The following is a 13745-nucleotide window of genomic DNA, read 5'->3' as shown; positions in this document are numbered from 1 at the left end:
TGACAGTAAGAGTATCAGTATGACATCTGCAGACAAGTTGTGGAAAAATTTGCATTAATTGGTTAGCTATAAAACATCTGGTAGACTATTAATTTCCTGAACGTGGGAAGTTAGCGCCTATGAAGACAACACCGTGACACCATCTGGAGTACATAGTATATAAGAGAAATGCGCAACAACTTCAACAGGACACAGGAAGAAACACACACAACAGTTCACGAGCGCAACTACCAACTGTTTAATAGGGTGAATCAACAACAGCATATATACAGACAGGCGGAGCATGCGTAAAGGTAGAGCAGGCACACACATCACAAACACACGCAAATTTTACAAAAACGAATCAAGATACGAAACTGCAGCATCATAGATCTGCAACGAAGCATCACTTACACAGCGATCAGAAAGTTTCTTGACATGGAAGGCCTCTAAGACAAGCCGGGCTTTGACATTGGTACTTCTGCCTAGAATCTTTGTCATCTCAAATCTTGCCCTACACGTGCTGGAGTACACATGCACTGGATCCTTTGGAAAACAACAGCATCATAAGAATGTGCAGATCATGACACCTCTATGCTTACTACAGTTAAGCATACAGCCCTTTAAAGCCATATAGCCGTAGGTGCTGCTGCTTAGTTGTCAATCAGCAGATATGGCTAAATAAATTTTGTGACATGTTTGTTATTTGTTGCGTAAACCTGAGCTGCTTTATATTTGATAACAGGAGACTACGTTAACAGCTGTAATCAAGGAAGTTAGTTATTTTTTATTCGTGTTGCTGACTTATAGAATAATTCAAACTCATATCAGGGCAACAGGGAACTTATGCAGCAACTGTAGGAGCCTATAATATGGCAATCCATTATTTTATTAGAATTTTTGCTGGATCAAAACTGAGGTTGTGTGTGGGATCTTGGATACATTTGGTTTCAGCAAGCGTTTCTGACACTTGTAATGGCTTAGCTTTTTAATAAGTTAGTTAATAGAAACGAAAACTTCCAGCAAAGGCCCCCGGAAAGCACCGAGCAGGCTTCTGACTGAAAAGGGGCTACCGCAGGTTTCTTTGCTAGCTTTGTGAGATCGCATGACCACCAGCGGCAGACAGATTTTGAAGTCAGATTGTGCTTGATGTACATTAAAATTTTGAAGTAAAAAATATAAGAACGAAAACAGTAGCTCTATTTTCGTAAAATTCATATCCGTGGAATGTAAGGTACTGTGCTTTCTTTGGACAAGAAAAAGCAAAAACCAACGCAACAAGAACCAGAAATTAGTTTCATGCTACTGCTCTAAATTTTATTTTTATGGAAGTTTGAAGTAGCAAGAACATCTGCATTATTAAAGCATGCTTGACTGGTGTTTTTTTCTCTCTCTCTTTTTTTTTTTTTTTACCCTGGGCCTCAGTCGGGCCTGCTCACTTGTCAGGCTAGGTAGGTCAGAATTTCTCGCTCCAGCCGTGCCCGGCATTGTATCTGGAAAACTGAGCTGGGCTCATGTTCAGTGTACTCGAAAGAGTGGAGGAAGCAGGTGGATGCAAGAGAGAAAAATATGTCTAGGCATTAGAGCAGTGTGACACCATTCCACAATAAAACGGAAACCAATGATGCGTAACAGTGTCCGAAATGGTGCGACTGGATGATGCACATAACTGATGGCAGTGGCAGGATTGCATGAAAAATAAAACTGAAACAAGGCTTCAGGGCTATGTTTCAGAAATGGGGGACTTCCGAATGTTGTCATGCATAGTGGTGTGTGGGTGCCACCACTCCATGCAGTTCAGGTTCAGGGAGGTTTATTTGAACGATCGCTAGCTTCACGGGTCATGCTTGATGTGATTTCCCATGTGAGTTAACCAGTGCGAGAGTCGACATCCGAATTAATGAGCGTCCAATGCCATAGACTTACATGTGTGTAAGCCGGTACCACGCTCCTGGTTTGAATTATTTTAATTTCCAAATTAATGGGGGTTAAATTAACAAGGTTTTGCTGTTTCTGTCTTTAAACAGTCAAGTGTCAAAACTTGGAAATGCTGTCATTTCTTTCAAATCAGCTTATTTTATTTTATTTAGGCTGCCTGTGGGAGCTGTTACAAGAACTTTTGAATAAGTTCTGCTTCAGGGCATGAACTCCTTTTATCAGATGTTGGAATTGAAAGCTGTTACACTCGAGTGAAAGTTTAGAATGTCTTCTTTCACTTAAGCTCGACTTTTCAATACAGCCCCTACTATTCGCAATGCACTTGTGGCGTCAGTGCCGCGGTTGAAATTAAGAGTCCAGATGGTCGAAATTAGTCCAAAGCTATCCACTAGAGCATGCCTCATATCCTACAGTGTTGCTGTCGTGCACAAAAGAATTATGGGACAAGCAGATATTTGATTTGTCAGTTCTGTAAAAGCAGTTAGTTACCTTTATTGATTGCTTTGATGGTTTAACTATACGCCACGGCTTCGCACATGCGACAGAATTTTATTGAGGGTGCCGGTGGATGTAGTTTGGTGGTGCTTCTGCAGAGTGGAGGTGTATTGAAGGTTGCAGTGTGTGAGTGGGCAGCCCCCTACCTGGTAGGATGAGGGGGTTAACTGGTGGGTGGTGCTTCTGGAGGAACTTGCCTTTCCCATCGAATCTTTGAATTTGATTTTGTCGTCATTGTTTTGTTCTCTTGCTGTATGGGCTGCTAGCAGGTGCAGGCCTTGTTGTGGTAAGTTGGTCAATTCTGAAGTGTAGATCTGGACAGGTGGTGGATGGCGCCTCTGGAGGGTTAAGATGGTTGAGATTGGGATGGGGAGGTAGATTGATGTTGACAGTGGGTAGATGTGGTTAGGGGAGTGCAGTGTGGAGGTGGCTGGTGCATCTGGAGGATGTTGGCTTCACTTTTCGAGGCTTGAGGCCGGCACCATTTTCTTACTGTGACACTAGTAGTGCTTGCGCTTTAAAGTCCACCTCTCAATCATTGGTCGAACTTCTGGCTACCTGAACTCCTGGCTATTTACCAGATAAAGGAACTTCTGAAGGGCATGAGCATCATATCTGATAAGAACAAAAGAGGTCACCAGTGTGGTATATGATCGGTGACATCAATCGTATAGGTGCCTAGTAAAAATTTGCCTGTAACCTACAGCGTCAGCCCTAAGACCTTTACTACCCTATGAATTAAGTTGATTAGCTTCAGTCAATTGGATGGATGGACGTGGCTTGAAATCACAATTGATTTAAGTGTAAACCATCTGCCAAGTTTGGCAGATCGTGAAGTGGAGAGAGGGAAATCCTCTCTTCGCTTGTAGGAGAGAGCAGGGAGAGGCTGGACGATCATGGGGAGAATCCAGAGGGTGGCTACTGGGGAAGGAGGAGGTTCTCATGCAGGCAGAGGAATGTGTAGCCTGTGGGTGGTTGCCATGGGCGGCAACATGGCAGGTGGCTACTGTGGAAAGTGGAGGGCCAGTCAGCTTTCTAAGGTGAATTCACCAAGCTAGCAAGCTTTAACTCTACAATTGTTTTTCAGCTAGCTTCAGATGGCTGCTCATGCTTCTGCTGCATTGCACAACATTCCACTTACCAAAACAAAAGTGAAGAAACTTGGAGAACTACACAAAGAAATGCAGTTCAAGAATGCGAAATTCCACATGACTTCTTTTCTGCATGTTCTGTCTTTTCTTTTGTTCTAATTTTTACAGTGAAAGCTCTTATACGGTTGCTGTAGCCATTTAGGTCTGTATTCTTTTTTGGAATTAACAGTGTCAGCCAAAGTACCTTAATTACACAATTAAGTAAAGTAATAAAAATAACTTTTATTCATTTGAATGAATTGGACTAAATTAAAATGCCACTGAATTAAATATAAACCAAGAACTTTTTGCTGGGCTAGTAAATAATAGTAAACTGCTGGAATAGTGAGTAGTAGGTTGACATGAATAAACCAGCTCAAATTAAGTTTCACAGAAGCAGCAGGAGAGAGCACTAACTGACAACTAGACTATTGAGCAAAATCTGCACAATATATAAAAAAGCAGTGGCAGGGATAATTAGATGCAGTCAGCATCACACTGTGTAAAGGGTCGCAAAAGGGTTTTAGACCATGTAACACTGACTGCATCTGATTACCTCTGCCACTGCTTTTCTATATATTGTGCAGATTTTGCTCGATAAAGATTAGTTGTTAGTCGGCGCCCACCTCCTGTTGCTTCTTCGTTTCACTTTCGGAAAACTTCATTTGTGCTGCTTTATTCGTGTCTAAATGTAAACCACCTGCCACCTGTTAATGAAATAATTGATTTAAACCATTTGACTGTAATTTATTTGAAATTGTAGTTGAATCAGATATAAACCAGCTACTATGGTTATAAGGTGGCAAAACGAAGGGAGGGAAATCCCCTCTCTACTTGTAGGGGAGGGAAAAGATGGAAAGTGACTGCTACAGCAAGAAGCCAACGGGCAGCTATGGTAGCCCTGCTACACCAAAGCCATAACAGCTTTCATTTCTCAATGCACTCAGCCAGCAACCTTAACTGTATTTTTCATTTTTTTTGTTGTTTGTAGAAGCCTGACGATGGCTTGAAAACATGCGTGTCAAGCTTCTTGCAAGAAAATCCAAATTTGTGCTCTTCCTTGGAGCCTGCCAATTTCAACACTGCTTTGATGCAGAGCCTGATGTCTGGCCTGGACTTCTTCCTGCTTTTAGTGTTTTGCTTCAGGTAATAATACTATATAGGTATTTTGCCTTAAAAAAATTATGACCTAGTCATTACAGGTGGCTGAGATTATGCTTTTTTGCTCACCATTAGTGTTGAACCACGGTTGTTTAATTTCCGCCATCTGATGATATAGTGAAATGACATTCATTCAAACTCTCCTAACCAGAATGTCCAGTTTGTCAGAACTGATATTCAGTCCTAGCATGGTTGCATAGTTTCAATGAAAAAAAAAAAAAAAGTAGTTTGAATGTACCAGTGTGCTGAGCAGTTATTTCAATCAGGCTGTGCCAACACCAGCCAACATATTTTCAAGAACATAATGTCTTGCCTATAGTTCACTCATAAGCTAGAGCTGAATGGTGACCTTTATAAATACTATAGTTGCTAACTATTGCTCATGGTAAAATGTCTCGAATCTAAATGGATGCTCTTTCATATTACAGCCTTGTTGTTGAGAATGTGGAGCGGCAAGAACTAAAAAAATCCTGTTGTTTGAACACAGCTCTTTTGCTCATGATTCATATTGACACAATAGATGACAACATTCTGAATGTTGGCCCATCTTCTGCACACCTCCAGGTATGCTTTTGGTATAAGTAGTTCTGTTAGTACAACAGCTGTAGTACACATCTCGGTTAAGTATGCTGATTGGTTTCAGGTTCAAGGTGTCTGCATGCCAATAGCAACCTCGGCTCGTCTGTACTCATTGCTAACAACAGTGCCACCAAATGTGCTGAAATCCTTGCCGAAAGTGAGTTGCTTATGTAAATCGCTTGACAGTATTTTCGTTCAAGCCTGCTGGCTGATAGAATCTAGAATAATAAGTGTTTATATGTTGTTTATTTTACTGTAACAGCAATAACATATTTAAATGGCTACTAGGACACTACAAAGCACTTCTAATGACTGTCGAAGTTGTTAAATTTTTGAAGTAGAACATAAACTGCTTTTCTATGCTATTACTATGTGCCATAAAAAAAAAAAAACAATGGTTCTACTTTAGAAATATGCACCGTTATTATTTTCACTCTTCAACTATTGTGGCAGAGTTTCTAAAGTAACCGACAACTGAGTTTTAAGGACCCCAACTGAACTTTTCAGTAAAATTGAAACCTTGGTGTCTAAAGTGCAGACACATTTGTTTCGAGAAATAGTATCAAAATGGTCATTTTTGCTTTATTGAAGGAAATGGTAGTTAAATTAGTGTAAAGCATAAAAAGACATCATAAAAAACACTTTTTTTCCATATAGCAATCTTTATTACGCACATTTGTGTAATGTGGAAATGCGGCTATTTCAAGGTACCAAAGCCTACAACAGGTGAAGCTTACGAAACAACTGTAAACGTCGCAAAATGTTTGTCACGCTAAACATATGCAATGATTCTGGCAGAAAGCTGACATCAAAGGTGACCCCAGGCACTCGTTTGAAGACAAACCTCGGAAGTGTTGGACGAAAGTTTTTAAAACCAATTTCAGGACACTCATGGCTGGTGGAGACTGTATTCTTCTCATCATATCCTCCTCCGCAGTGCTGCCCATGTTGGCAGCTCTTGCCAACACTGTGCTTCGTGGCTTCATACAAACACAGACATCAGCGAGATCGATGAATAGGGGCCCTAGTGCTAGTGCCACTAAGTACTTTCTGCTGAAAGAAGCATCTCCCCTCGAAGGTGTAAAGACGCCACATTTTGACTGGTTTTTCTTTCTTTTAATTATATGCAGGAATTTAGAAAGTGTGGAGAGCTACATGCATTGTGCCAGCGCACAGCAAATAATTTTTTCTTTCATCTTGTTTCAGGTTTATTTCAACAGCCGAGCAGTGCCAGTGGTGTAGAAAAGTTGGTCACACAAGGTTTACAAAAGTACCAGTATGGTTGCTGCTGTCTTCATTTTAATTTATCGAAAATTTTGAGCAAGCTTGCTCAACAGCTAGAATTACAAGAATTGAACAAGCAGCTTTTAAGTCTCGTCTGACCCCAATTAATTTTTTTGTCACAGTCACTGTCTGGCTCTTGAAATTGAAACCGAAACAGCATGAAAAGAAATTCAAAAATATAAACTGTTCAGCTGGCATAGGCAAATTTCACATCATGATTTGTGTGTATTAGTGCATTGTGCATGATTGCAAAGAAAAAAAAACATGCATCCATAAATATGATGCCTGCTCTTTTAAAGGGGCACTATGGCACTTTTTTTTACTGTCAGTCTTTGCGGTTGAAGAGGTTTCTAGTGCATTCTGGAGATAAGTGCAAAAAGAATGATTGAAATTTTAGCATGCAAATGAAATTCCACTTCCAAATGCAAAGTAAAAAGGTCAGACAGAAGCATGTTTCACTCACCCAAAGCAAAGATGGGGTGTTATCAAACCTGTGCCTTGCACACATGCAGAAGCTTGAATGCAATGGGTACATTGCCAGGATAGCCCATAGCCACGCACTGTAATTTGTGGCGTCCGTCCACATACATGCTGTAGCAAGGGTAGGGGCGACTAACTCAAAGGAAGCTTAATAACATTTCTTTGTTGGTAGGATTATAAGACTACAACCAGTTCCCCCCCCCCCCCACACCTTTGCCTCCCGTTAGACATTTCTCCACATTTTGGGCCTAGTTGTGTCCACTGGCTTTTCGGTTTTTCTTTCGGTGCCTTCTCATGCAACTCAAACAGTACCACCCCCTCCCTGAAGAAGTAGAATGAGAAGTACTGCCCCAAGCTTAGCTTTATTCTTATTAGCTTTCGAAAGCTTACATTACTCGGAAACATAGTTTATATCTGTTTCCAGAGTATAAAGAAAGAAAGTTAAGGTTGGATATGCAGACAGTCAGAAGGGCAGTGCTCAATCTGGCTGCCACATCATTCCCGTTGATGAATATTGTTGCTGCATTTTGATACCTTGGGCTCAAAGGGAGCGTTTTGGGCGAAGATTGAAATATTAAATGTCACTATTTTGTCAATATGGTTGGATGTTCAGGCATCACAGTGCACCATATTATGCATACAGAAAATAAAAGCCAAATGCTAGGTTAATGTCACAGGGCCCTTTTAGGTTGTGTCTCTCGTCTGCCTTACCTAGTGCTTCGTCTTCCTAGAGCTTTCCGCCACTGCAAGCTGCACCGCTGGGAAAAAAAAATAGCCAGGGCTGTGTACCGGGACACGCATGCCTTTGAGATCATTCAAATGCATTGTTTATTTTTCTTTCTTTGTTCACTATTAGCGAGTGGTACGTTGACAATTAGCACTGCAGGTGGTTCATTGTGGGCACCACAAACAAAGTTGTGAAACCCAGGAAAGTTTTGTTGCGTGTAACTCAATAACGAAGGAGCAAACCGTTTTAATAGCATGCCGTCCAGGCAATGTCGTCGATTAAGGTGGCACCTGCCAGCAGCTTTGTTTTCGAGTTGCATCAAACTGTAATAATAGCCGACGCTATTAAAAACGTCGGCACTAATGAAAAGTAACCACCCTTTTGGAGCGATAGCTATATAATGGACATTCTTATGGACAAACGGCACTAGTGTCATGACCGAAAACTGCTGCGTTTACCAGCTGTTTAGGCAGTGTTGTCCACGTGGACCTGTGCCATCAGGGGGCACGTGAGGGTATGTGCACTCCCAGCAACAGTTTAGAGCAGACAGTTTAGAGAGCCTCTGCACTGAGCAAGGCCAGGGAGCTGTAGGTGTGGTACAGCCATCACTACAGCTACTTATCCTCAGAGGAGGGCAAAATGTGTGAGAGGTTTTAAAAGCAAATTAAAAGGCATAAGGGACATCCAGGAAATAAAATATGTTGTGATCGAGTAGGGTAAGCCGATAATGCTAAAGTTTCACCGTAGAATATGATACATTTTGTCTTGTATGATTTGCTTGTGCTAAGTAAATTAGAATTCTCTGTTTGTTCAACTGGCACTATCACACCTCGTTACTCATAACACGTTGTGGTCAGTTGTCGGCCTCTTTAACGAAGTTTAGATTAGCATTTGTCTTTCTTCGAGTTGTTTGTAAAGTCAGTCTCGTGCTACGGTCTCCTAGTCTCAATTGTAAAGTTTTGCAGTGTGGCAATATGAGATAAAATTTGTTCAGCTGTGAAAATTTCAGAAAGCTGTAAAGGGTCTCCTTTTGATCCTATTACCGCACTTGGCTGGGCATCAAACTGTAATAATAGCCGATGCTATTAAAAACGTCAGCACTAATAAAAAGTAACCACCCTTTTGGAGCGATAGCTATATAATGGACATTTTTATGGGCAAACTGCGATTTTTTTCGTTGTTAAGGACGTCTTGAGGAATTTTTCTGAAGTGTACAGTAAGAGAAGCCATCAGAAATATCATGGGCATACAGACTGATGTCTGTATGCACTTTCCGAAGCAGTTCTGAAAGTGCTGCACTTTGCCATTTTTTTTATTGCAGCATTTTATACTGCTTACTTCAGTTCATTTCATGGCACTCTTTGCACTTGCTGGAGGTGTTGCACAGGCTGCATTTTGACAATGCGAAACTTGCGATGCACAATGTGTCATGCTGACAAATGTTTGCATTTGCAGACCACACTGGCCAAGTGTCCATTGGAGTTCCGTCAACGCATCGACAGGCTATTACAACCTAGCTCCAGTGCGCACCCATGATGGTTACAATGAAGAGGGTTTATTTTCAGACAATCTGTGTTTGTGGGTTATTTCAATCCACTTCCTGGCCTTGTCCACTCTTTACAACTACATGGATGTTGTCAATGAGCACATGGTAATGTCCTCAGGAGGTTTTCAATAAATTTTTAGCATGTTGTGATGCCGTCCTATTGTCAGGCCTGAGGACCTACTGTAATACACAGCAGGGAAGTGACCAGTTTGTTAGCTTTAGACTCACTTTAATGCCATATGTGCAGCACCATTTGGAGTACATGAAAGCATCCATGAAACAAACTTTAGGTTCACTGCTCCTACGTGTCCTTTAAAATATCACCAAACCAGAAATGCTTTGCACTATCAGTTCAGATTTCTCTTGCTCATATAGTACACTGAAGACATGCTATTTTTTGGCCTCTCCAAAATAAAAATAAATGACTCACTCTGTTGTTATTACTGAACAACGACCATAGAATGGCAAAATGTAAAACAGGCCTCAGTTTGTATTGCAAACAGGAAAAGCTTATGAAGAAGCACAGGAACAAGCTAGCGGTAAGTAGAAGGTTGCTCAGCTCTCATACGAGAACATAGATACAGGACATGTTATGTTATATGGGGTTTAATGGCGCAAAAGCAGCTGTGGCTATGATGCGCCAAACACAAGGTTAGATGAGTTGTTACGTGAGGTGCTTAGAGTTATGATACTCATATTTGATTTAAAACCTTGGCCTTCTTAAGGAATGCACAAACAAGAGAAAAATCGACGAATGCTTGTTCGCCTAAAAGCAATACAGGGTGAAATGGAATGTGTTCATTATAAAATACTGTAAAATATACTTTCCTAAGGTCTTCAAGTTGCGGGCATGAGAATAAAATGTGATAGATAGTGAACTCATCACCACACATTTCACACAGTGGTTTGACTTTTTTTGTCAAGAGGAAATTATGTGCTATGTATGTGTGTCCTATGCATAGACGACATAAAATAACTTCAATAAAACGTTCTTGGTGTCGGCATGATTTCCATTCCCCTAAAATGGGCTTTACAGAATATAGCTTGTTTGTTTCATTTGCCCAAGCAGCTTGCTACCTAGCTCTTAGTTTGCTGCATACCAATTTTATGCAATCTCTGTGGAGTATGCTGTCATACTTTATATTCATGGATTTGGCCTGTGCAGTGTATACTCTCTTTCATTCCCCCTAATCCCTACATGACTGGGGACCCAGCGGAATTTTATATTATGTTTTCGGGACGTTATCTGTACTATGCTGTGTATTATGTTTCCAATCAGTGGTTCGATGGCTTTTTTATACAGTTTAACCTGGTTGTAACGAAATTATTAAATGTCCGCGATTTTTCGTTACATCCAGGTTTTCATTACATGCAGTTTTTGCGTGAAGACCCAAAAGGACGATGCAGAACAAAAACTAGATTAAGAATTGATGTAAGAGCAACCACCTTGAAAGTGTTTACAGTAAATCTGAATTATTCAAGTCATGGAAGCGGTGAAATGTTTCGCGATTGCGCTGATAGCGCGGCGCGACTGCGGCGGCAGCCTCCACCTCCTCTGCGACTCACGCGTGAAAAGGAGGTGGAGGAGGAATCAGTCTGGGGGAGGGAGCGCGCGTTGGCCCCGCCCGCCGCGTGCACTCTCGCCCACCACTGTTGCCCAAGGAAACCGGCTCTGCCTCGTGTCGCCAGCGCGCACCGTTGTTCCTGGCCGCTACCGCCGCGCGGGAGCCCGCGAGCAACCGCGCTGCAGCGATGGATGCGAACTGCTCACCCTGCGTCTTATGTCTGCTATTTTTTGCCTCTTTTAATCATGAACTATTGTAGTGCCATGTTCTGACAGCAAAAGCTGCCGAGACTATTGCGCCTGCCACGGAGATGCGGTGCCGACGCTGAAACGAAAAGTGCTGTATCAACTGCTGTCGCTCATTGCTATAGTAGGTGTTCCTTTCACTTCAGTTCGTGTTTCATTGTTCTGAGTTGGCGCCGCGAGTTCGTTATATCAAGGTCAGCCGCCGCGATATGTTCATTGCATGAAGTTTTCAAATACATGCACTTCAATGGGGGCAGCGTTGGGGAATTGAAAAATTTGTAATATCAAGGAATTCGCTACATGGAGGTTCGTTACATAGAGGTATAACTAGTTTAATGCAGTCAGGACGCTTAAAGAATCTGTGTAGATGATGCTATTTTTAATGTTTTCATTCCTTACTTTCTCCACAGCAGCAAAAACAGCGTAACACTCTGCAGTGAAAACTGATGCACAATGAGGTAGTCTTGTTATTTCTTCTGTTTTATCTTGGACTATAGCACTTCCAACGTATTCATCGGTTTTTGAACAGTCTGTGTAAAATGCAGTGCAATTCTTGTATTTTTCTTTCAGTTCCAGGTATTCTTGCAGTATGTGTTCATGTGGAGTGCGCATTTTTTGAAATTTTGTTAGCGTCGGGACAAGAACTGCAGGAAGAGTGTACCATAGAATAAGTTGTTCATGTTTTGTGGTAATACTGGGCATTTCATTTGTTATATATAAGTCATGGCATATTTCCTCAAAACGCAAGAGTAGTGGTTTTATTGCCCGGGGCTTCTTACTGAAAATTATCCTGAATGTGCACTTTGTGACTATGGAATAACAAAGGTGTTTTGGCTGTGAACGGACTTTAAGGACGTATGTGCATGTCAGTGCTGCTCATTCGTTTCATTCATGTTAGGCAGGCTCATTCGTTTCTATATGAAAACTATCTGGGATGTCCTGTAAGCACCGCACGACAACCGTAGACCGAGATTATGGACAGTATTCAGTCGTTTCAGATAGGATGGTCTTGCTGAGTCATACACTATGCACCCGTAGTCTAGCTTTGAGTGAACGATCGAACGATAGATATGTAGTAGGGGTGCCCTGTCTGATCCCCAACGTTTACGAGACAATAGTTTCGGGACATTGAGGGCCTGCGAAGCTTTCTTCTTTAAGTTGTTAATATGAGGTAAAAAGTTTGGAAATGCCTAAAAATTTGTTTTCTTGTTTGAGTGGTAGTGAGGTTTGGTTTAGATATAGTGTGGGATTGGTTTGCAGGCCTTGTCTTAAAGAGAGCAGGACCACTACTGTTTTCTGAGGAGAAAATCTAAATTCCTTTTTATCTGCCTAGGTAACTAGTTTATTTATTGTCATTTGAATCTGTTGCTCACAAGCAGATATGTTGGAAGAGGTGCACGCTATTTGTAGGTCAACTACATAAACCGAGTACATAGTACATTATGGATTTAGGGATGACTTTTCCTATTGAATTCATTTTGACTATAAAGAAGGTCGTGCTCAAGATGCACCCCTGGGGTACTACATTCTCTTGACTGAAAGTATTGGAGAAAGTTGTGCTTAGGCAGACTCTGAAAGTGTGATCGGCCAGGAAGTCGCTCAAACAGCTCAGCATTCTGCTGCAGATGCATAGGTCCGCTAGGTCACGGAGGATACCGAACCTCCATGTAGTATTGTAAGTCCTCTCCAAATCGAAGAAGACTCCGATGCAGGGTTGGTTGTTGATGAATGCTTCCCGGACAGTGTTCTCGAAACGTACAAGGTGATCGGTAGTTGAACAAGCTTTTTTTATATCCACGCTGATGTATGTCTAAATGTCGTCGGGATTTGAGTATGAAGGTAAGCCTTATATTTATAACACATTCAAATAGTTTTGCTATGCAACTAGTAAGTGCTATTGGCCGGTAACTATTGGCACTGTTTGAGGGTTTTCTAGGTTTGAGGAGAGGTACTACAATGGTTTCCTTCCATGCCTTGGGTATCTTTCCGGTTATCCATATTTTATTAAAGAATTTTAGCAGTGCTTCGATGGCGGCTTCAGAAAGATGGGCAACCATAGCATAGTGTATATTGTCTGGTCCTGGTGCTGTTTTTTTCCCAGAGGATAATACTCTATTCAGTTCTTGTAATGTAATAAGTTGATTGTAATCTTCGTGCATGCCTGATCTGAAAGGAAGTCTGTTTTTCTGCTGAAACTTTGTGCTTTAGGAAAGTATGTGTGTAATTTGACAAGCTTGACACTTCGGAAAAATGCTCATCCAAAATGTTTGCCTGTTCTTCTAATGTTGTTTGTATGCCAGATGCTGGGAGCATTGGAAATGTGAAAGGAGTAAAATTTCTTGTAAATTTCCGTGCTTGTTCCCACATTTTCTTTGATGTTAATGAACTGTTAATTGAGGACACATATTGCTGCCATGACGTTTTTTTTCTGTGTTCCTACGAACATACCGCGCTCTTGCCCTGACCTTTTTAAAATGAATTAAGTTCTCAGATGTCAGATATCTACGGAGGATTCCCCACACTTCATGCTGTTGCTTTTTTGCCGACTTACATTTCTCCGTCCACCATACCCTATGTTTCTTCCTCGCATGTTCCGATGTTTGTGATTCGGCTAAA

At 41.4% G+C, this 13745-nt stretch overlaps 1 protein-coding gene across 6 annotated transcripts in view; it reads left to right on the top strand.

The window, feature by feature from the left end:
* LOC146205380 (uncharacterized) overlaps positions 1–11617 on the top strand; it is a 90521-nt gene extending 78904 nt beyond the window's left edge. For 3 of the 6 annotated variants that reach the window (XM_084590040.1, XM_084590038.1, XM_084590039.1), the window contains 4 exons: positions 4534–4688; positions 5132–5267; positions 5347–5439; positions 9229–11616. In XM_084590040.1, coding sequence (XP_084446166.1) covers positions 4534–4688; positions 5132–5267; positions 5347–5439; positions 9229–9309 — 465 coding nt within the window. In that variant the 3' untranslated portion in view covers positions 9310–11616. Of the gene's footprint in view, positions 1–4533; positions 4689–5131; positions 5268–5346; positions 5440–9228 lie in introns of all 6 variants that reach the window. The other 3 variants (XM_084590044.1, XM_084590041.1, XM_084590043.1) reach the window with 2 other exon arrangements.
* Positions 11618–13745: the final 2128 nt, after the last annotated feature.

Source organism: Amblyomma maculatum, chromosome 1 (genome assembly GCF_055883805.1).
Source record: "Amblyomma maculatum isolate TAMU_Amacu chromosome 1, ASM5588380v1, whole genome shotgun sequence".
In the NCBI taxonomy this organism is placed as follows: Eukaryota; Metazoa; Arthropoda; class Arachnida; order Ixodida; family Ixodidae; genus Amblyomma; species Amblyomma maculatum.
Note: the sequence above shows the minus strand (reverse complement) of the source record. Positions and strands in the feature narration are given on the sequence as shown.